A 22,530-nucleotide genomic window follows, 5' to 3' on the forward strand; every position below is an offset into this window, starting at 1 on the left:
TTCGAAGTACCGCGACAATTGTGGGAATAGTGCCGCACTTTGAGCCAAAGCGTTGTAAATTTGCACACTCGGTAGAGGTACTGGGACGTCAAGGGTGTATAAGCATCGAACATCACGTATGTGTCCCAATTAAACCTTCGGATCAAGCTCCGTCACGCAATTTCAAACGTTACAGCACACTCAATTGTACTTGCTGCAATAAATTGGGCTTCGGTAGCATGGAACCTTACGCGTAGACGCCTATAAAGACTGAGTCTTGCGCATCGTTTCGCCCTGGAAGCGTAACCGAGCGTTGCGGGACGTTTGAATCTATTGATGAAGAGAACGAGGCTCTTCTGCAAAGGTGCAACGACGTACGCGGTTTTTGCTGGCAAAGCCTGGGCAAGTGGCCGCCAGAGTGGGCGGTTATGAATGGAATGTGACGACTGAGGAATTAAGATAGCCTACGAGCTCAGCATCGAAAAGACATCGATTCAGGGCATGATGAGCGAACCAGTAGCCCATAGCATACTGCGTGATCGGCACTGTAGACAAATATCACCAAGGCAGCTTCAAGTGATGAACCAGCCCTTACACCACATTTGAATAAGCTTCTCAATCACTACGGTCCCGCTACAGGCCTATAAGCGCGCAGAAGTTATCAACAAGATTCTCAAAGGATAAATCAGCGTGGCCGAGTTCGTCAAACGCCTCATGACTTAGAGCATCACTTTGAATCCTAACTCGAAGAGCTTTACAAAGATGACATTTTTGGCTTAGCCAGCATTTTGGACACCATGTTCCCCCCAAGGATGTTCGGATAATCTCTTAAACAAAGCTTTTGACATTTTAAACGAGGCTTGGAGGGATATCGTGCACAAGCCCATAGAGCATCAGCAAAGTCGGCATAGCTTGACAGTGATAGCTTTGGACAGCCATGATGAGGCCTGGGGTGGCGTTGTAGACAGATTGATTTCTGTCACATCCTCTACCGAGCCAGTATTGGAGGTAGTAATTGATCACGACGAAGACGCCTGGGGCAATGTTGTGGGCATGGCGATTACGAATAAAGATTGCCGAGCCACGTTGATCAAGAAATTCTCAGCGATGGCCCCAATAAAGCAGGGTACAATGCAGAAAAAGCTTTTGGATGATGAGCGTTTGATGAAGGACACCGCCAAGGTTCTGTGGGCCAATTCTGTATTTGTCAGTGAAGCTTTACGACACGAACGTTTTCGGGCGGAGCTGGTCAGAACTCCGTTACAGGACAAATATTTCAGGGAGCGTATCAAGGCTTAGATGAAGCGCAGATGTTATGATGAGCTTCGCGAGAAAGTGGTTCAAGACATGAAGCGTACGCACAACCGTAAGCTCCTGGAGGAAGCAAGACGACAGATTTTGGAGGAGCTCAAGGCGGAACAGTTGCAGACTTTGCGGGACCAACCTGTCCCGGAAGCTCAGTCAAGAGATGAGCGAGGATATCACGGTAGAGCTCAAGCGTGCCACCTACCAAGACTTTGCACGACGGGAAATGGGGACTCACCTAGGTACCAAGGCGGGGGCTGCACTGCGTAACAAGATTTGCAGAGTCATTGCGGAAGGGACAAGGCAAGACCCGCATCTAGCCCAGTTGTTTCTCCTGGATCAAGGAACAGAGAATCGTGGTCTATCAGTTCCGGTGATACTGTGGTATCGAACAAAAGAGTGTTGCATTCCGGTGCTCGCAAGAGCACGAGAAAACGAAGATAGGTGGGTATCATAGTTGGCTTCCTTGATGTGTACAAATAGTGTAGTTCCTAAATGGATCACATGCGCCTACGTGATAATCGCACAGAAGGGACGGTATACTTTGAGTAAATGATTTGTGATGAGTTGCATGGTCAACGACTCATAGGACCTCTCCCTGACATAAAATGTTAGTGATATAGAGTATAAGATGTTTACTTCGCATAGGTAGTATAATGAGGAGAATCCGGGGGTGGGGGCCCGTGCGCTTAGTGTCAAGAATGGCAGGGGGCCGCGTCACCAACGAATCCCTTATCGTCGTTTTACAGCAGATGCAGTGAGATGATTTTCTCGTCGACACCGGGTATGAGTCTAATTATACTCATTGTGTTATATCGTAGTTGTCGTCGTGGCTTTTGAAGCTGTGCAGTGTCCATAATGCGTACGACTTTCCGATTAGGAGTTGCTTCTGCGACTCTGAACTTTGTGCTGGGGTCGCTTGAGCAAATACCTCTGGGCGCTGGAACGACAACTGGACCGACACACGCGACAAATTGGAAACTCAACTTTTCCTCGACAGCGCCTTACCTCTTTTCCTCGGTGTCTTCATTACTGCAACAATGGGGAAACACTTTCTTCCCAAACGGGCACAGTATAGTGCCATGCGAGATTCCTCCGTACACATTATTTTATCATGGCCGCTTGGATAACGAGCCACCTCCCAGCCCGGAATGGCTAGCTTTTGATATGTGAGATGCTATATCGCCATTCAAATGTTCGAAATGCTAATGGTATCTCTTGAAAGTGAGATGTCGTATGGCATCATGGGCGGTAGTAAGCAGTTTTCAGAGTCATTTTCCACACTTCCAAGATGCCTATGGAATGTATTCACCTGAACAAGATAATCCAGCTATCCGTGATCGTTTCGCAATGCTTCCGAAACCCCTCCTAAACTATCATGGAGGAACAAGCACTGACTCCGAGTTATAGCGAGAAATTCACATATGTTCACTTACCAAACAACCAAGCCAGTCAAGGCGTTGTATTTTGATGGAGAATCGGCCACTTTAATGGGCTTGGGCCAGATGGATACACAAATGTTGCATATCTTCGGCAATATTTCAGGCCCGCCACATGATGGCTGGGGTCTATACGAAGAATACGCTCGTGCAACAGGTCTTTGTGATTGGCTAGAGTCAGCTGGTCTGAGGGGTGCCGGCTGGGGATACGAGGGTGTTATCCGCATGAATGCCGGCTTCGAGATGATCTGGTGTGATTTCACCAGTCCGAGCCTGAGACTTTTGACGCAACTCAATGTTACTGCACCGCAGCTGCCCGAGGAAGAGGACAAAGGTGAAAGCAACAGAGTGGCAGATGAGGTAGAAGTGGATCGAGCGAGCTCTTACTACTCTCTGCCTCCTGTGCCAACGCGAACAGATCATTCAACCGACCCGAGTGATCCACCCAAGCCGCCGAATTGGAGGGGTCAGTTCGATAGAGAACCGTTTTTAAGGTCTCAGGGCTGGGGCTGGTTCTCGAGTGCGACTTATCACTACGGAAAGTCCAGAACTAGTCCCGGGCTCGGAGAAGTGAGGGCAAAAGTTGACAACTGTGGCGTGCTGTCTTACTATTCACCTCAATTTACAAATCTGACCCGAGTGAGAATTGAGACTGAACAGGAACTCTACAACCTTACAAGTCGTGGCATTTGGAAAGGCGAAGGTTCAAATGGGAATCGATCGACCGCTCTCGACGAACTGAGGAGACGCAGGCGTTACCATCACTTGGAAGATGTGACTACCGCAGAAGCTCTGTCCATGCGCCAGAACTCCGAATGGGTGTTGAAGGGCTTGCTGAACAGTTCTCGCGAATGCTCCGGGGCTGATTGGGTATATATCAGCAACGAAATTACCCAAGATGCCGGCATGCATCTGAAAGAGCTAGAGAGCCTGATCTCTTTCTCAGAATACTCACAGAATACGACAACGATTAAGTCATGGCTGTCTGCGTTACGGTCCCGGAGCCACTCCTTTTACGTGGCCTTCCTGGAGTATCCGCCAAAGCATGACCCGTCATCGTGGGAAGTCGGCTCTCAGCTGTACCAGGACACATATTCGCGATGTCGCTACAGATATACTCGGTTGATGGCACCTTCTGAAGGCCTGAATCTTACCCCTGAAGAGGAAGACCTACGTTGGGCAATCGAAGAAACGTACGGCGCCATATGCTCTGTCCTGCTGAATATTGGCTTTGAAATCGAGGCTAATTGGGCCGAACATTTCAATCAAATCGGAGAGGATGCGGCACCAAGCAAGCCTCTTCCGTCGCATTACTCACAACTGGCTAGGACGTGGGATGACGGCGTTCAAGAGCTACTGGCCTGGCTGGGTTGGGAAGATGCGTTTGCCGGCTGCTCTGAGGTTTGCGCCTGGGACGAGCGCTGCTACATCCCAATGTGGCCGCTCATGGCCTGGGGTCGTGGACCTGGAGGTAGACACCCGCCCGGCAGAGGCAATGGGACGCACCCGCCACCGCAATACCCCCCACATGGCGGTCATGAGGGATACGGTCCATATGGCGATGGTCCACCGCATAGAGGTCCTGGCAGGCCACCAGGTGGGGGTCCAGGTGAAAAACAGCCAAGGGGCCGTGGTGGGTGGTCCATGGGAGATGAAACCCAATTGTGGCAGCCAACTTGTGCCAAAGCATCCCTTTTCATGGGCTCGTAAAGTAGATGGTAGATTGTTTTCCGCAATTCACGCACAGGATACCCGTAGAGATATACAAGTTGAATGGTCTGATATCTTATATTGTAAGCAGCCATTCGTTTTCGCCATCGCGCAGTTTGGGCGACCACAGCATATGAGAATGATGCTTCTCAGATCTTTCCTCAGCACAGTTGCTCGTAAGTGTCCATCCACAATGGTGAATTCACTGACATAATTTCCCCAGCCAATCCCATACGAACAAGGGTATCTATACGCTCTACTTTTTTCTTTATTGGAGGGTCGAAGCCAAGGACGTCGTATCCAATGCGGACTATGTTTTCATGTTGCCAACCTCATTGCAATGTTCAAGGCGCAGTGAAGAGTGCTCTCATAGCCTTGACAGCATCGCCATCATGGGCCTTCAATAGTTCGGTAGCTTTTGATTTCGGCAGGTCCAGTTGGTCCACCTAAAGAACATGTGGTGTTAGCTCTGTAGCTCACTGACTGTGCGAACGTTCCTGATGCCTCTTCTTCGCTGTGGACATTTCTTCCGGAAACACGTTGTCTCGCGACACAATGACTTACCAATAACGTAACATCGGCAGCATCGATCTTCACCTTCTTGACCTCGGTCTTGGCGGCACCGGCACCACTGCCACCCAAGCTCAAACCCTTCAAGGCGTCTTTGTCTACCTGGGCAGAGCCGGCGTCGTCGTCGTTGTCGTCGAGCCGCGACATGGCAGCAGCTGCCTTGCGGTCCTCGGCGGACTTGGCCTGGGTGACCTCATCCTCGACGTCGCCAGTGGTTGCGCCCTCGTGAACGTTGGGGGGTTGAGGCTCAGCCATTGTTCTGGTGGTGTGGGTCGCTCGAATGGAGACGGCAAGGGTGGGATCGTTACGTGAGACGAATTACTTTGTCTGTCAATGTGACTGTGTGCTTTGTCGTGCTGCTTCCTTCAGCTACTTGGGTGAAGCCGTGCCAATGGGCAAAGCAAAAGTCGGGAGATATCGACAGCCCACCTGCACCAACAGCACACGTTGTGGTGGGGCTTACTGTAGCTTACTAGGCGGGGGCACTTCGAACCCCCACCAAGCTGCCTATTCCGTACTGGCAAGCGCTGTAAATAACTGGAAATTGGTTTGTTCTAGCAGGGGTCACAGTGCAGGGAGGAAGAGACACCTTTTACTTGTGTAAGCACATACTGTAGCTTATGTTGCAAATACTCGTCTCACCACCTAATGTTGACTCATAATGTATATTGGGGTTCATGATATCATGTCCAACATTCGCCCTTAAATCCTGCCCCTCCTCCTCCTCCAACGTGTATCTTGGTTATCACAACCCGCAGTCTTTGTTCGATTCAACCCTCGGTGGTTCCTGTAAAGCTCAAATCTCACACGCGTCTGGCATTTCCCATCCTGCTCACTCCACTACAATTCCTACTACTGGAGCAAAGACCTTGGGAGCACCCCTACACCAAGTGACGAGTGACGTTGCGATAGTGAAGCATTTCAAAATCAGAAAAGTGCCGCTTCTTCCTAATTGCTACTTTATTGGGATTGGAATCAGTTGTAGTGTCTTTGCATCTTGAAATATACCGCAACTCGCAGTTACACAAACCTGTTCGGTTAGCAATATCTTGCACCAACCTGGGAAAATGACATCAACCAACGGCACCAGCGGCCACGCCAACGGCACCACTGCCAACGAATGGACACCAGAGTCCTGGAGGACAAAGCCGGTCAAGCAATGCCCTGAATATCCAGACATCAAGGCTCTGCGGAAGGCCACCGGCGAATTGGACCACCTGCCTCCCATCGTTCATCCGCATGAGATCAACAAGCTGAAGCAGAGTCTGAAGGAGGTCGCCGAGGGGAAGGCCTTCCTTCTGCAAGGAGGTGATTGCGCAGAGCTCTTTGACTACTGTCGCCAGGACGCCATCGAGTCCAAGATTAAGCTCTTGCTGCAGATGAGCTTGGTTCTCATTCGGGGTACTAACCGAAAGGTCGTGAGAATTGGCCGCATGGCTGGCCAGTATGCCAAGCCCAGATCCAGTCCCTTTGAGACGGTCAACGGACAGCAGGTCCCATCTTTCAGGGGTGATATCCTGAACGGCTTCAAACTTGAGGACAGAGAGCTGGACCCCCAGAGACTCGTCAAGTACGATGACGCCTTTCTCCCGTACCTGAATGCGAAATACTAATAAGATGTGTACAGAGCCTACAACTACTCAGCAGCAACGCTGAACTACATCAGAGCTGCCATCTCCTCCGGCATCGCTGACTTGCACCGACCCCTGAACTGGGAGCTCGGCCACGTCAAGGACTCGGAGCTCAAGGTCAAGTACCTAGAGGCTGTCGATTTCATCACGAACGCCCTGCGCTTTATGCGTACCATCGGCGCGGACAAGGCGCACGATTTAGAGACCGTCGAGGTCTACACCAGCCACGAAGGTCTTCTGCTAGAGTATGAGCAGAGTCTGACCCGACTTCTGGCCAATCCCCGGTACCCTGCCGAGGGTGAATCGCAACGATTCGAGTACTACGACACGTCTGCCCACTTCATCTGGATCGGCGACCGCACGCGACAGATTGACCATGCCCATGTTGAGTTCTTCCGCGGCATTGCGAACCCCATTGGTATCAAGGTCGGCCCCACGACGCCCGTATCGGATCTTCTGGAGCTGCTGCGGACTCTGAACCCTAGCCGTGAGGTCGGCAAGATCACACTGATCACGCGGTACGGCGCGTCCAAGGTGCGGGATTTGCTGCCGGCGCACATCCGAGCGGTCGAGGGCAGTGAGTATAAGAAGACTGTCATCTGGCAATGCGATCCGATGCACGGCAACACGCGGTCTGTTGGCTCCGCAGGCATCAAGACGCGCCGCTTCGACGACATCTTCACAGAGCTGCAAGAGACGCTCGCCGTGCATAAGGAGGAGGGCAGCTACTTGGGCGGCATGCACCTGGAGTTGACTGGCGACGCTGTGACTGAGTGCATGGGCGGTAGCCAAAACCTCGACGAAGACGACCTATCGACGAACTACACCTCGTTCTGCGACCCTAGACTCAACGAGAAGCAGGCCCTCGAAATGGCTTTCATGGTGGCTGATCACTATCTCCAGGAGAACAAGGAGAGCGTGACTGAAAAGTAAAAGAAGTCGCTGATTGGCGGATCTGGTGTTCTTGTTGGGTTTATGCGAAGCAATAGGCGTTAGGGGATATGAAGACAAAAGTCTGGGATTTGAAAAAGCGTCCGTATGATGATCTGGGTAGTATGCGATTCGTGTCCAGAATATAAGCACTTGCTTCTGCAACTTTCAACAAGATCTTCATTGCTGGGTCTACATTGTGCCAAATCTCGACAAGTGTTTACAGAGGAGACTAATTGGAGTGTTAATGCCGCCACCTCTTGTATAAAATCGGTCTGGGTTTGCAAACACGGCTCAAGACGACGGCCAAGTACCCTTCGAACCGAGAAACAAACTAATAGGAGCCTGCTTATCCTCATGATCGAGCTCTAACATTATATGGTAGGAAGTGATCACTGATACAAAGAAGGAGTACAATTAGGTCATTCCCGCACCTGGCTTTGCCTTGTTTTAAAACAACGTGACCTATTAAAGCTGGTGAATCCCCTGTTCTTAGACCTCATCGTCACATATAGGGAGGCACACTGCAATATTTTGTTTAAGCAATGTTGCTTTTCGGGCGCGTATACTGTTTCTGCGGCAGAGAACGGGCTGGGAGAGGTCTCTCTTTGTCAATCCTCGTATATGTAAAACTCCGAGAAAAAGCAACAGCGGAGTTTGACGCCTTGACTAAGTGGTGTATACACACCATCAAAAAACACCACGAGGCGTTTGTTGTCACAGCGTTAGCGCCTTCCATCTTGCGAGCGCTAGATTCGGATTCACACAATGCATGTATACATAATAAACAATAGTGGAGTTTTGGTAACAAAAAAGAATGATTAGATTTTAAAGCTAAAAATGCATGCGTAATAAATGTAATATACAAGTATGATAATGTGTGATAGACAAAAGAATGCTGCATCCAGGAATCGAACCAGGCTCTAGCGCTTGGAAGGCGCTAATGATAACCACTACACCAATGCAGCATGCAACTCTCACGGAGGTGGTTGTCGATTTGAGCTTAGAATACTCTATGACATTTGCGCTCCTCACTAGCCGTAACAAGGAGCACTCCGGACTATACCCGACATTTGAAGTGGAGCCGGAGCTATGCGTTATAATAGTGTCACCACTCACAATTATGGGTTCGAACGCATGTATAGTAAGTAACACTATAAGGAACTGCATTCGTACTATGTATGTAGGGTCTGTTTACCGCACAGGCAACCGGTATTAGAAACGATAAGCAGAGCTGCTTCGGTCGCTGCTCAGGACCGCCTTCATGCTGCAACTGCGTTCGGGCGTGTGTACGTACCCCCGGGACTTTGTTCCAGACCTTGGGCCAACGCACGCGCACAGGTTGCCCCATGTAGCACCGATGGCAACGTGGGCGATAGTGGCGATCTAGAGACGCGCGAGACACGACGACTTGACTGGGGCACATCTATAATCAAAGCCCCCACAGCCCAGCGCGTTCACGAACGTAGATTTCACATTGTTTACCCCTCACGATCCAAATTGTCAATCTATGGAGCGCTCACATACCCCGTAGGCTATGTACCGGCCCATAGATGACCTCATCGCGGAGATTGGTGAGAGGCCTGCTCAGAAGAACGAGTGCGCCTACAAAGCTGATCGTACTCCAGGTCCGACAAGAGGATGGGAGCACAAGGCTGGAGTCGTCTCAGGGCCGAGAGACCTGGAACATCAGATCCTGTCGTATTCATTTCCAAGCCGTTAATATATTCTACTTTGACTTAGGATACTCAGTACAAAATTCAATTGCACTTTGGCTAAGCTATATATAAATCCTACCGTATCCCTCTCCGTAGTCAATGGTTCCTCGGTGCCGGGGCATCTTACTATTAGCCAGCGTGATAAAGCACCTTCGTGAAATAGGCCTACATTTGGAAAACTAACCACACACACACATATACACACACAAGATTGTGGTCGCTGCATGGGTGAGACCGACTGTAATAAACTCATCTTATCCTAGGTTAGAGCATTGGGTTCCCACCTAACAATCAATACCGAATTTACCAGGTCCTGGTAACGTGTATGATAATTGTGTGTCCGTGAGAGCTGTCAAAAATCAGGTTACCTGACATGATTAGTCGTGAGAAGTTCTTTAAATACGTGTACTTTAATGTGTTGGGAAACAGGTCCAAAGATATATCATATCTCCAGTCATCTTCGAGCTGTTTAGGTATAATTGAGATGGACTATAGAGTACAGGACTAAACACAATAGTCTTGAGTTTGGTTTTGTATGCCCGGTCACGAATGCCTTACGTTTTTGACCATATGAGCAATTGTGCCTTCAATCCGAGCAGCAGCGTAGCTTAGATTTTCATGTTTATGCTACGGCGCTTTTCACACGTCGGCGATGTGGCATTAATCCTGATTTGTTTCTTTTTCCGTCTGGCATGGCCTGGTTGCTTACCATCTACAGCCTGCCTTTCGCGTTCGGTTCCTTCCCAAGTCAGACCGAGATGACCTGAGCACCCTCAAAAGCGTCGCCCGCCTCCAGCTTCTGCCAGCCCTTGACAGCGCCGGCCTCGATACAGATCATGTTCTTGTAGCCGTCTTTGGGCTCAAAATCACCAATGCTGTTGGACTTGTCGACCCATGGGTTCCAGACAACAACATCCTCCAGATTGTCTCTCACGACACTGTACTTCTTCTCGTCACCCTCGTGGACGACTACGGGTTCTGAAGGACCCTTGACAGGAGTGTAGACGCGATCAACCTCGCCTGCAATGGTGATCGACCCTGATTGCTTCTTGGCCTTTGCGCCGTCGACCTTGTCCAGATAGTCGGCGTCTTCCAGACCAGTAACCGAGATCTTGTTGATATCGTTGATCTGGAGGTAGGTATGTAACAGGACTTGAACTTCGAAGGGCTTATCGTCCTGATTGGTGACGACGAGGCCTGTGCCTAGGTTGTCGGGGGTAAGGGTGACGCTGTATTGAAGCGAGAAGGAGTAGGGCCACAATTTCCTGGACTCATCGCTCAAGTTGGCATGACTAAGGCCGAAGTCGAGCTTCACAGAATTGTCCGAATTTCCAGTCGATTCCGACGTAGACGAACCCAGGAATTCCCAGGTCGAGGTACGAGCGAAGCCGTGCTGAGGTAGCTTGGATGTAGCGTCATGGTTGGGTGCCGTTCCGAAGACCTACAGTCGACAACGGTATGTGATTAATATATATGACTCCGCGTGGATTTTGTCTTTCTCTGACTGCGCATCCGCGAGGGGGAACGCGCCGTGAGAACATGTGTATCGTTCGCAGGGTTGACTCACGGGAAACACCAAGGGAATACCACCTCTTACGGCCTTGCTGCCGTCGAGCTTCGCACCCTTGGAAAGCCACAGCCGCTCATTGCCAGCGCGGCCCTTCCAACTGATGACGGTCGCACCGTACAAGAGGACCTCAACGCTCTCTCCGGAGGGAAGTACAGCGCTCACTCGGCTGTTGTCGTGCGTGATGTTGACCTGGGCCTGTGGAGGCAGACCCGGTGTCGTGGCAAGAGCGGCGGGCTTGTTGCGGCGGTCGACCATTTTTGCAGATGTCTGAATCTGAATATTCTGGGTATGCAGTCGATTGAAGAGAGGATTCGCGTGCTGGTCAGAAGATTGCACACGAGATGGCCGTGTTGTTTTCGATTCGCTTATCGTCACGGGCAAGCTTACAGTTAGTTGTGTTACAGCTGTGACGATGGTGGGGCTTGGTGATGTTTGAGGTTTGGCGGGGTGATGTCGTTGCGGGGTCAAGTTACTGCAGACCAATATGGAAGCAAAGCAAAGCAACCTTCAGCAAAAGAAAGGAAGGAAAGGAGACGAGAGGTTCCCAGAGCGTGGAACCAAGGAGGCAATGGAGAAGGACGGAAGCAATCACGTCCAGGCAGTAAAAGTTAGCGGAGTTCTCATACTATCCCCGTCCGGATAGATACGTCTTTTCTTCTTTCTTGTCAGTTGAAACAACAGCCACGGACAAGCTTCTCAAGGGAGTGTGACAATGTCTGATCTGCTCATTAAGCCCCGAGATTCCACAATGGCGGGGTAAATCGCAATGCTGCCGACGTAACTTGCAGAGCCTCGAAGGGTGTCGTTGAGGCGCCGGGCCAAAGAAATCATATCCGTATAGCGAAAAAGAAGCACACGGCTGAAGGCCTTGCATCTGCTTGTCCTGTCACTGGCCCATCGGACGTCCATTTGCTGATTGTTACATGTGTCCTGCATGACCTGAAACACGAAACACAGGCGATGAGCACATGTCGGCAGCAAAGGCCCCTTCGACTCCATCAAGGTCGCATTGCTTATTCCGTGCCAAACCAAACCAAACGCTGTAACCACGACCCATCAAACCAGATGTCCTGGGTGAAACCAATCTCCTGACTTTAAAAACCATGCCTGTCAGGCTTCAGCACGCGTGTACTTCGGCCTTGGGGCCGTCAACACCAGTTTGATCCAATTGAACCGTCTGGCGGTCGACTTATGGGTACTCTCGCTTTTCATTTGAAGCACTTTCCGACCTCAGTCATTCTAGAGGTTGTTCCATATTATACCATGGGAAGTGCAACGACGTTGGGAACAAGGTTGCTACGATGCCGTGACTTTTGTATGCGCTACTTGAATGCGGTCTTTCATCACGAAACCCTGTCCAAGGTTAGTCGAGAAGACTGTATTTGGATCCACTGGTGGCGCGACATGTTTCTACATGGTCACCAAGTTCGGGCAGGAGGCAAGAATAAGCCGATGCGATGCAACCTAGAGAGTTCATTTCGCAGTGCTTGTAAAAGTAAAGCCATTGCCTTCAGAGGCGTTCTATTCCGCAGACCAAGTCATGATATCCTGAGCAATGCCACCATAACTCCGCGCCAATGCAATATCCGTTCTGGTACACACATATACAATTCCCCCTCGTAGTTTAACAACATGCCTTTTCCACATGAACAATAAAAAGCATTGCCTTGTCCAGTATAGGTCTATTTCCGACCACGGAACTCCGCGTTATAGAGCTCCCTCTTCAAATCCATAAACATGTCCTCCACTTCATTGACGTCATCTCGTGACAGCGCTGATGTGCGCAGCAAGGCTAGGCTGCCTCTCAAGCTATCCATGATTTTTTGCCTCGTTATGCTTTCGGGTTGGGAAGCAACTGTTGCCTCCCCTTCCGCAATGTGAACGCCTGGTGAGCTCTCTTGGCCAGCTCTTGCGCTATCCATTGCATGCACTTCCTCCATAGTTATATCAGCCCCCGGGGCCATACGCTGCGAGTCGTCTGTCCTGACTGGAGCCGCCAGGGGCTCCACGATGGACATTTCGTCTTGCGTGTTTTGTGAGGCTTCTTGCACAATCTGCATGTTCACAGCTTCGAGCTCGTCCATTGAATTGTCTGCGGAGTCAAGAGTATCAGAGATCGGGCTCGACCCATCAAGATACCGACTCTGGTCTGAAGATTCTTGCAAGAAGCTTGTCGGCCGTTCTCCGCCAATACGTTCGGAGAGTTCCAATGATGCGACTAGGCTGAATGTCAGATGTTGTCTCGACCATTACATCGGATACGGAGGGCTTACTGTCATTGATCGGAAGAAGCTGGCTACCAGGTTCGATATCTATTTCGAGCTCTCGACTGTGCCTGCGCTTCTTATTACCGGATTCCTGAGTTTTTCCTCCGCCTCGCTTTCTTTTCTTCTTGGGTATCTGGTCCGTTTCTTGTGGCAAATCGGCCTCAACAGGCGTCGGGGGCATAATTGGCAACGGCTCGCCGGATTTGGACTTCTTGGTTTTCCGGTTCGACTTGTTAGATTTCATGTTCACAGCAATGCAGTCCAGTGAAGGCGAACCACCCCGGTCCTGTGACGACCGATCGTGTTCGTCTAGCTCGGCATCTACCCTGGTTGCGTCCGACGGGCGGGGATCGCACTTTTGCGAGTCAAGCTCGACAACAAGACGCAAGAGACTTCGCTCATCAACATCACTGGCGTCAAAGGAGCGGTCCTTGGGCTGAGATGCTTGTGAAAGCTGTGTGGACGCAAGCTGAGAAGCTCTAGCAAGTGCCCGCCGATCCCGAGGTGTGCGTGGATTAGGACTCGTCAAAGCGTCAACGAATACCTCGTTGTCCGACTTCGGAGTCTCCTGTGGCTTTAACTTGAGAGCCTTCGGGGGCGTTGTAGATCTCAGAGCAACAGGTGGCAGTACATCATTGCTGTCCTCCTTACCCATCAGAACACCATCTGCTTCGTCCTCAATTCCACCTTGTTCGTTTTCATCACCAATAAGTCTTCGTCGAGACTCTTCGTTGATCCCATTGGTAGCGGCGTCACGGTCTGGAAGATCTCGAACTTGATGCAGGCTCCCGACGTCTGCTTCGTTTGAGGTGGATGAGCGATTATGTAGTGGCGACCCCGAAATGGGCGAGGACGTGAACTGCCATTCATCCAAAACACTACTACTGCTGGACAGCGGCTTGTTGATCTCAGGTACAAGCGGATAGCGACGGGGGTCCGGGGGTGACGACGGTATATCATCTGTCATCTCGTGATCATTGTCATCCACAAGTACAGCCTGGCCCCGCCGAGGTGTAGGTGTTGACGACACATAGTCCTCAAAGCTCCGGTGGGATTTGGGAGTAACAGCTTTCTCTGGCAAAGAGATATCTGGGCTGCTCGCCTTTTTAGAGCTATGCAGTTCTGTGCTGCCTTTTTTCACACTCGAGCGCAACTCAGAGAAAAGGGCAGCATTGTCATGCTGTTTCTCCCTGACTTCCCTTTGTCTTTCGGTCAGAATTTGAGATTCATCAGAGGTGTGAAGTGGGGAAGATGATGCAATTGCGGCGAATTGAATCTGCGAGTCATTATGCTTGAGTCGTGGTGTTGCGCTGCGTCTAGCAGACTTGAGCCGGGAAACTCGTGGCGTCAACTCTAGTTTCTGCTGGCTGGAAGTGGGGACAGACGGCTTGACATTCCGCGGAGTATTCGATCGTGAGCGTCTAGATGAGGATCTTCTGTCCGCTGGAGGACTAGCCTTCGAGACCGTCTTGATTGCCGGGGCGGCTGCTTCAAGGTCATCCTGCGAGTTGATGAACACAGGTTCCTGCCCAGTAACCTTAACGTTTGCAAAATCGAATCCAGGTAACACAATATCGACATAAGGGTGTAGTGAGAGAAGCACAGCCTTCAACCGCTCAGGGTATTGAACCTCGTCAGCTTGCTCAAAGGCGCGATTCCACATAACAGTGACAGTGCTAACAATTTGTCTGTGCCTGCTTTCGAAGGCTGAGCACAACAGCGGCTCGATAGTGTCAAGTTGAACCTGCTCCAAGTTATCTGCCTCTATAAAGATATTGCAGATACGGGTCCAAAGAAGCTTGACCTAAGATGAATTAGCAATTGTGACACAATAGAAAGTCTGTACTAGTAGACTTACAGCTTCAGATACATGAGCAGACTGGTGGTTGTTGTATCGTGCCTCTTTGTCCTGAATCCAGAATCCAATGCTGTCTTGCAAGCTGACCAAAGTTTTAAGCACGAGGAGTTGATTACATCTTGATAAGAATCCAGCAACCTCCGTTAGCAGAGGCACCACAATACCTTCAGTTTCGAATTCGCTGTAGCGCTGATACGAAACTGTGAGAAGGTGGTTGATTAGCTTGTACAGATTGTCATATATATCAAAGGAGGCAGATCGTGGGCCAGAAATGGACGTGCCCCATAGCCGGCGGCGAGCAGCCTCAACAGCTTGACGATCCCGAGGTTGCTTGGCGACAGAGATAATGTAGGTGCCAAATCTAAACAGGTTCATCGTGTTGCTCGACTCGAGGCTGTTAGCCAAGATGTCTAAAACACTCTTAGACAGGGGTTCAATAACTGCTAAGGCACAGCCAGCCTCTCCAGTTTCATTACTAGCTCGCGTCACAAGAATTTGGAATAAGGATTGCCATTTAGTCCAAGGAAGGCCGGGTGTTGACCTCGCCCCCTTTTCCAGATGGTTGATAATCTCACGATATCCATGGCCGATCGGAGGTTGGCTAGTGGAACTACTCGATGAGAAGCTGGTCTGGCTACTCTGTAGGGACTCGGATAAAATATTGGAGATGGCCACCCACGGGCCAGAAGGTGAGATGGTATCCATCGGGAGTGAATGCATCAATTCGTAAGCAAGATCGATCTTGGCTTTGTGAGACCTTGAGACCAAAAATGGTGCTAGCATGCTCTGAACAAGGTTTGCAAGGTCATCGTCGTCTTTCGTATTGGGTGGCAGGGATGAGAGTATTGAGAAAAGATGATGCAACGGTGTTCGGGTAACTCCTTGATTCTTTCCGGGACGATGCGAAGGCGTCGCTACTGGGACGAAAGTGTTTTGTGTACCCATGGAGAGCTGCTTCTCAGTGAACGGTAATGGGCCCAAAGAACTAACAAGTGTCGAGATGAATGCGTGTGTGGCTTTATAAAATCTTTGCGAGGTCTCCTCACCCTCTTTTTCGCGAGCCAAGCCTTGTGACCATAAGCGAAAGAGGAAAGTAAGAGTGTGAGCCATGAAGACGGCTGTATCGGTAGACACCTTGACTTCCTTGCTGGCAGCAACTGCAACACTGCCCACGAGGGTCTTCCAGAGCTTAGCGGTAGCAGACCCCTCGTCGGCCAGATCCAGGTATGTCTTCGTCAGAAGAGGCCCTACAACTGAGAAAACCTTTGATGCATTCCGTCTTACCCATTTTGGATCCAGAGCAGGCAATTCATCTGCCTTTACCAAAGGCGAATCTGCGATACGGTCTTCTTTCCAGATTCGTGGCGTCGTCGAGTTGAATAGTGCCGTTAGAACTTGGGTAGCCTGAGGGATCTGATTCTGCCAAAGAGATGGAGTTGCGTCCGGGGTCTTGGACAGCAGCTCGGGGCTCACCATGGGGTTAATTAATTGTGGAATGCATGAATCCCAAAAGTTGCTGATTTGATCTTCACTGGTGTTGGGCTTGAAGGTGTAGTAGTAGAGATTGCAAAGACTACCAAGAACGACCCTCCGAAGTTCATCGCTAAGTTTCTTCCGCTTCAACTGGCTTTCATATGGCTGACGAATTGTGGCGATTACTTTCGAAAACGAGGGGTCGTGAAGCTGAATGCAATATACAAGACGGTTCCAGGCGTAGAAGGCTTCGGACTTGGTTTGCAAGTCGACCTTGTTAAAACACACCTGTATAACTTCGAGCCAGGGACCGAAAAAGTCCCACTTGGTTACCGGACACCTCAGGAGAAGGAGAATGACACTCCAAATCTGGGGGACTACCGAAGAATCGTTTACGTCCTTGGACTTTGACATGGCCTTCAACCTTCCGACATAGTACTGAATGTATTTGGTATCGTCAACCGTAAGCTCTAAGATCTCCATGACCCGCTTCGACAAATGCTTGTCCTTGGCAATGGTGAAACTTGCCTCGAGTCCGAGGGCAATTGCGGTAGCGCGGATCTCTTTCATGCTGCTCAGCATGTCCGTGAAAAGATCGAGTAGCCAGTCTGCATGCGTGATCATATGGGGTTTGGATTGCTTGATCAACTTGCGGTATATAAGAATGCGAGACATAATAATGCTTTTGCCCTTGAGGTGTTCCTCGATGCGATGAAGAGATGACACCAAACGGCCCACTCGATCTGCGGACATTACTTTTGCAGGGAAATCCTGCGAGGCGACAATCTGCATAAGATGCCTCACAACGTCTTTCGGTACTGCAGCGTTTTCGAAGGACCGGATGCAGTGATCCATGATGAAAACGCCAAACTCATTGGAAATGGACGACGCAATAGCCGGGAAGTTGAGAAAGGTAATGAGCAGTGCCGATGCATGATTGCTAAGGGATGAGTCGAGTTCTCCCGTCTCATCAGAGACGCTTGTGACGTCTCGTTGTATGAACTGAGTGAACAAACTCATTTTGGCTTGCAAAGCAATCCTGTCTGGCAGGTTGTTGGAGGCCTTGAGGGCGCGCACAAGTACCGAGTAAGCATCCAATTTGGATGCTCTGTCGGTGCCAGCAAGCTGCTTTGTAGTCGACTCCAACATTGTAACAATATTCGCATGTCGGGTCGCTTCGTCGGTTCCCGCAGACGGGTCGAGTGGGTTGAGGACTGCAGGAGGCGAAGGTTTGAGAATGGACTTTAGCGGCCGAGGAAGATTTGCCGTTGAGGATGCAGCAGCAGGAACAGAAGCAGGCGTTGGCTGTTTTCGTGCACCCTTGAGGTATGTAGGGGCGTCACGGTATTCGGCCTGGCTTGAGAAGCCAACCTTCTTGCGTGTCCTGCGTGAAGTTGGGTTGGACAGGTCTGATGAATACGGCGAGTAGTCAGGAGGTGTGTGTAGACTTCGTCGAGGATCGAGGGATGGGCGGCTCAACAGTTGGTTCTGCTTTTCCACTTCGAGTGACTTCTCTCGCGGGGGCGTCGGTGGTCGAGGAGGTAACGTTTCCAAACCGCTGGTGACAACTGCTTCCGATACCATGACTGCAAGTTAGTCGCTCCACCACTTGCAAGCCCACCGCTTGAGGATGGTGATTAGAGATTACTGTTCATGTGGTGGAAAACAGTGTGTATGCGCTGAAAAATCAAGAGAGCAACAAACTAAACAAACGCAATGCTACACACAACAAGGCAATGATGGGTGAATGAGTGTCGAGGTCGTTGGATTATTAGCACGGGCAGAGTATGTCACGTAGTTCAGGGCGGGTTGAGGGACCTCTCGAATTAAAATGTCCCAGGTCCCCATTTCGCTTCGCTTGGGGAACGCGTTCGGGATGGGCTTTCTTGGGACGCGGGCGCGTTTTAGAACGAAAGACCCTTGTTTAATTGATTTTTCCACGCCCAACCTCCAGCTTGGGTGGAGCTCTACTCCGACTTGGCGCGTTACTAAGCGTCGACCTCCTCAAAATTAAGGCCGATCCCATTTGGAGTCAGGTCCTGTCGTATTTGAAGCGCGCTGTGAGAACAAGAACAAGGACAAGAACAACAACGCGCAGCGCTCAGCGCCAGATTCCATGCTAACATTTCTCAGGCAACTCAGGAATTCATACTCAAGAGAAAGTCACTCGCGTAAGAACGGGAGGGTTCCCGGTCGCACTATTTCTTCTCATAGATATCCACTTGATATGGCAATCGTGGCTAGTCTACCAGTCAATCCTACCTATGCCGCAGGTTTTCTACTCGATAATTCCGTCTGCTCACGGATTAATATATAAAACTCTTGACATCCCTCCATTTTATATCCGTAAATGCCCACATACACTGGCAATCAATCAGCCTGTTTGGTAATCATGGGTTTGTACTCCAGTATGTATACAAGACGGAGGGAGTAAAATATGAGCCATTGTGAAGATGCGAAGCGAAATCAACTAAAATATACAGTAAGACGTTGCCCTGCTCCGCTCAAGGTCAAGAGCCACAATGCGGAGTGGAGCACAGCTAGTTCAGGTTAAATAAAAGGCTTGCCAGCCGCTGTGGCATGAATAAGGAGGGGGTCCATTGCCCACTGTACGGATCCGTACCGGCATGTACGATAAATAACATTTCCAGCTTTGAGGAACTACCCGATTCCTTCGTGTTGCTCACTCCCTTTGCTTTGAGACCGCGCTGCACTTGCATGCGACCTTACCTTATTTGGTCATCCGCATTTGTATCAAACGTCCCGATTTGAGGACCCTTGAACAGAGAGACGTGTAAGTTCACCGCATATCAATGCAGTCATAAATTGTCATCACCTTACATGTTGGCTGCTGTATTTACCGGTTACACAGCTTCCAATCCATCACCGCGACTTCGCAAATGCCCTCTTGCTGAGGTCAGACCTTGGCCAAGCACGAATTCTCTTTTTCCTTTCCATTAGAGTACGTTCCACGGTTCTGATGTCTCTACCGTTGTTGCCATTTCAGCCCCCTCCTGCCATTTTGGCCATGATGGCTTGAACAATTATCGTGCTCGGTTATGACCTCGGCTCAAGTATGAAAAAGGCTGTTTCTGGTTTCAATCCCTACATGCCATAACCATTCTTCAGACCGTTGTGGGGTTAAACACACATATCATCATGTTCCATCGTGTATTCCCTCCTTATCTTTAACTTGCAAACTTCATGTTGCTCAAAGGCCATCTACTTCACCTGTTCGTGGCTATATCTTACAATGTTAAAGCAGCCTCGCCACGGAAGACCTCGAGGCCTCAAAAGACTGTTCTCGTCGAATTCTACCTCATACAGCAGCCAGATTAGTCTCCTCGAAAAGCCAACCTGTACGCATGTCGAGATGGCTCAAACTATGGGCACCTTGACAGGACCAGGTAATCTCGCCTCCTGCTTAACCTTGATTATTTGCTAAATCAACCCAAGCAAAATTGGCTGCAGTGACCGACCTTCTGGACAGATTGAGTAAAGATCTGGAGACAATCAGTCTTCTGCCGCATCGTAAGCCTGATGGTTGTATGTTCTTCTGCAAAGTCTCAGATCGTTGACATTAAACCCAGAGCGTGACGCTGCACTAGAAGAGCTCAAGGTATACGGAAGGGACCCCAGAAATGCAGATCCTATTTTCACGAAACATGTAGGTCTGAAACCAAGATCTACCATCATGGCAATAGGACGGCAACCCCTGACCCAATATAGGGAATTGAGACTTTGTCGAGGCATGCGTTCAACAGCCCTTCAAGTACAACGTCCAGGAACGCTCTCCGTTGTCTCTGCAATGCATTGTTACTCAACGCGGATACCCGCCAGATCTTTGCTGATCTCAACTACGAATCGAAAGCTTGCAACAAATTAAAGAATGACAACCGAGACGATGAATTCCTTATCTCGAGAATTATTTTTTTGACCACATATGCCAAAGTAGACTTACATGACTTGATTGACAAGCATCACATCGGCGAGGCCATCATCAAGAACCTGGAACGGCATGCCAAACGCGTCACGATTGGAGCACCGTCAATCGACCCCATGGAAGGGATGGCTTTAATCGAAACGCTTAAGCTACTATTTAACATATCCCACTACTGCAAGGATCGGACATCAGAATTTACTGCGGCTGTTCCTCACATCATTACACTTATCTGTCAAGGATCTTATCCGACGAGTAAACCACTTGATGCGCCCGTGGTTTCTCTGGTCAACGCCTTGTTGAACCTCGATATTGGGGCAAAGGAAGTTCAGGCATCACTTTATCCTCCGGCTGAAGCGACACAGCTATCAGACCGCTTGATCGGCCTACTCAAGGCATCAAGCAAAGTATACAACAACGAGGAACTCGAGAATACAGTTACTGCTCTGATTGGTGTCATACGAGGACTTCATGAGTATGCTCCAGAGGATGTTAAAACATCACTGCGAGCCTCTCTGCTGCCAACAGAAGATGATCGCAAGGAAGTATTGGGTCGAAGCCCTACAATAGCGTCATGGCTGCTTCGAAACTCTACGAACCCTGTCACGCCGCAACTACGCGAGGCCATTTCCGATCTCCTCTTCGACATGTCCGACAAAGATTCGTCCAAGTTTGTCCAAAACGTTGGGTATGGCTTCGCTGCCGGGTTTCTCTTCAGTAGAGGACTTCCCGTGCCGCAGAATGCGCAAGAGGGCTTTGCTGATGCCGATGTCGAGTCTCGTCCGGTAAATCCTATCACTGGCCAATTCCTGGACGCGGAAATACACCCAAATATCCCTGAAATGACCGAGGATGAGAAAGAAAGAGAGGCAGAGCGGCTATTTGTCTTGTTCGAGAGGTGAGTATATGTTGAGGTACATTGACGACATAGCTAATCCTGTGGCAGGTTGAGAGCCAATGGCGTAATTTCTGCAGAGAATCCGGTGCGGGTAGCCCAGCAATCAGGACGGTTCGAGGAGCTACCCGATGATTACGAAGAAGAGGACGACGACTAGTTAAGACAACGGACAAGCTTTAATCGAAGACCACCAAAATGCACAGACTACTGGCTCATGCTTATACCCGTACATGGTTATATAGACACAAGTACAATGCTGGTTCTCTAGAACAATAATAAGTCCTTTCAACATGGTAAACTCGTGTACAAAAACTATTACAACGCGATTATGTCCTTTTATGTTGTCTAGTGAGAAATTTTACTTAGCCTTGTAGTCCAGTAATCTGGCAACCAACTGCAACCTGAAGAAGACTGGACTGTTGAAGAAGCATATAACCAACAACTATCAATGCACAACGGTAATAAATTGTCTCCCGGCTAATAATGTCCATTTAGTTTTGGAAGTTATCTGTTCATGACACTTCGTCGGCCAAATCATGGGTCCAAGTGTAGTCTCGACAGCCATGGCAATCCAGTACCAGGAGAATTTCATTGCCTCTCAAATTCACTTTTGTCGTTGGCATCCTCTAACTTCCTTGTCAGGTGCTAGTTGTCTTCGGCCATCACAACCCCAACCGTTCTACTACGCACCTTCCGTACCATCACTTCTGCCTGAGAAATCGCGTCTTGAAAATTTATTTTTTCTACTTTCTGATTTTCAACTTCAAACTACACCAGATTCTCCAACACATCAAATGTCATTTGTGGACCTTGGCTAGTGGATCTCTTGTCACGATCTTGATGGCACACGAACTTCATTCAAGTTTTCTTCATCACAAACCAAGCTATCCTCATCATTACCGCAATTGTTCGAGAAAAAATAATTCCATCCGAATCACCTCTCAGATTTATTAGATCAGAAGCCTCATCTATTTCGCATGCTTGATTTCTGGGGCTTACTAACAGGCAACGCAGTATCCTCAGAGCCAGGTCACCAGAACGCAGCTTATGCCAGCGATGAGATGCCGTCCCCAGCCCCGGAGCAAATCGGACAGGTTGGGTTCGACGAAGATGAGGCCTTTCGCGTCGAGTCTGAGTATTCTTGTTTTCTTAATTCTCGGCGCAAACACCACTAATTGTCTCTCTTTAGCATTGTTGGCTTCGAAGCCGAGACCGAACACGGTAACGAAGACGTGAATAGCG

The 22,530-nt window shown here is 49.7% G+C and overlaps 7 protein-coding genes and 1 non-coding gene across 8 annotated transcripts; 4 read left to right on the forward strand and 4 right to left on the reverse strand.

Moving 5' to 3' along the window:
• Window positions 1-2,031: 2,031 nt before the first annotated feature.
• On the forward strand, window positions 2,032-4,605 carry BKA67DRAFT_184558 (uncharacterized protein). Its single transcript, XM_046095308.1, has 3 exons — window positions 2,032-2,453; window positions 2,510-2,538; window positions 2,695-4,605. The coding sequence occupies exons 1-3, from the start codon at window positions 2,143-2,145 to the stop codon at window positions 4,431-4,433; spliced, it is 2,079 nt and encodes a 692-aa protein (XP_045961517.1). The 5' UTR covers window positions 2,032-2,142; the 3' UTR covers window positions 4,434-4,605.
• On the reverse strand, window positions 4,585-5,353 carry BKA67DRAFT_184554 (uncharacterized protein). Its single transcript, XM_046095307.1, has 2 exons — window positions 4,998-5,353; window positions 4,585-4,879 (listed from the first exon to the last, which is right to left on the reverse strand). The coding sequence occupies exons 1-2, from the start codon at window positions 5,256-5,258 to the stop codon at window positions 4,778-4,780; spliced, it is 363 nt and encodes a 120-aa protein (XP_045961518.1). The 5' UTR covers window positions 5,259-5,353; the 3' UTR covers window positions 4,585-4,777.
• A 717-nt stretch (window positions 5,354-6,070) lies between these two features.
• On the forward strand, window positions 6,071-7,567 carry BKA67DRAFT_512984 (DAHP synthetase; the record flags this gene model as incomplete). The annotated part of the gene is made up of 2 exons (XM_046097524.1): window positions 6,071-6,573; window positions 6,631-7,567. The coding sequence occupies 2 exons, from the start codon at window positions 6,071-6,073 to the stop codon at window positions 7,565-7,567; spliced, it is 1,440 nt and encodes a 479-aa protein (XP_045961519.1).
• An 893-nt stretch (window positions 7,568-8,460) lies between these two features.
• BKA67DRAFT_t59 lies at window positions 8,461-8,532 on the reverse strand. The gene has a single exon. It is a non-coding gene; the product is annotated as a tRNA-Gly (tRNA).
• Window positions 8,533-9,782: 1,250 nt separating this feature from the next.
• BKA67DRAFT_184585 (galactose mutarotase-like domain-containing protein) lies at window positions 9,783-11,221 on the reverse strand. The gene is made up of 2 exons (XM_046095309.1): window positions 10,850-11,221; window positions 9,783-10,723 (listed from the first exon to the last, which is right to left on the reverse strand). The coding sequence occupies exons 1-2, from the start codon at window positions 11,105-11,107 to the stop codon at window positions 10,031-10,033; spliced, it is 951 nt and encodes a 316-aa protein (XP_045961520.1). The 5' UTR covers window positions 11,108-11,221; the 3' UTR covers window positions 9,783-10,030.
• Window positions 11,222-12,303: 1,082 nt separating this feature from the next.
• BKA67DRAFT_554842 (Rap1-interacting factor 1 N terminal-domain-containing protein) lies at window positions 12,304-18,347 on the reverse strand. Its single transcript, XM_046102019.1, has 3 exons — window positions 14,978-18,347; window positions 13,126-14,923; window positions 12,304-13,070 (listed from the first exon to the last, which is right to left on the reverse strand). The coding sequence occupies exons 1-3, from the start codon at window positions 18,032-18,034 to the stop codon at window positions 12,535-12,537; spliced, it is 5,391 nt and encodes a 1,796-aa protein (XP_045961521.1). The 5' UTR covers window positions 18,035-18,347; the 3' UTR covers window positions 12,304-12,534.
• A 172-nt stretch (window positions 18,348-18,519) lies between these two features.
• On the forward strand, window positions 18,520-19,063 carry BKA67DRAFT_554844 (uncharacterized protein). Its single transcript, XM_046102020.1, has one exon. The coding sequence runs from the start codon at window positions 18,567-18,569 to the stop codon at window positions 18,765-18,767; it is 201 nt and encodes a 66-aa protein (XP_045961522.1). The 5' UTR covers window positions 18,520-18,566; the 3' UTR covers window positions 18,768-19,063.
• A 760-nt stretch (window positions 19,064-19,823) lies between these two features.
• On the forward strand, window positions 19,824-21,445 carry BKA67DRAFT_655561 (guanine nucleotide exchange factor; the record flags this gene model as incomplete). Its single annotated transcript, XM_046106777.1, has 5 exons — window positions 19,824-19,857; window positions 19,907-19,981; window positions 20,041-20,117; window positions 20,180-21,288; window positions 21,337-21,445. 5 exons carry the CDS (start codon window positions 19,824-19,826, stop codon window positions 21,443-21,445), a joined length of 1,404 nt encoding a protein of 467 aa, XP_045961523.1.
• Between the last annotated feature and the right edge of the window lie 1,085 nt (window positions 21,446-22,530).

This window comes from Truncatella angustata, assembly GCF_020726525.1.
Source record: "Truncatella angustata strain MPI-SDFR-AT-0073 chromosome Unknown BKA67scaffold_2, whole genome shotgun sequence".
Classification (NCBI taxonomy): domain Eukaryota; kingdom Fungi; phylum Ascomycota; class Sordariomycetes; order Amphisphaeriales; family Sporocadaceae; genus Truncatella; species Truncatella angustata.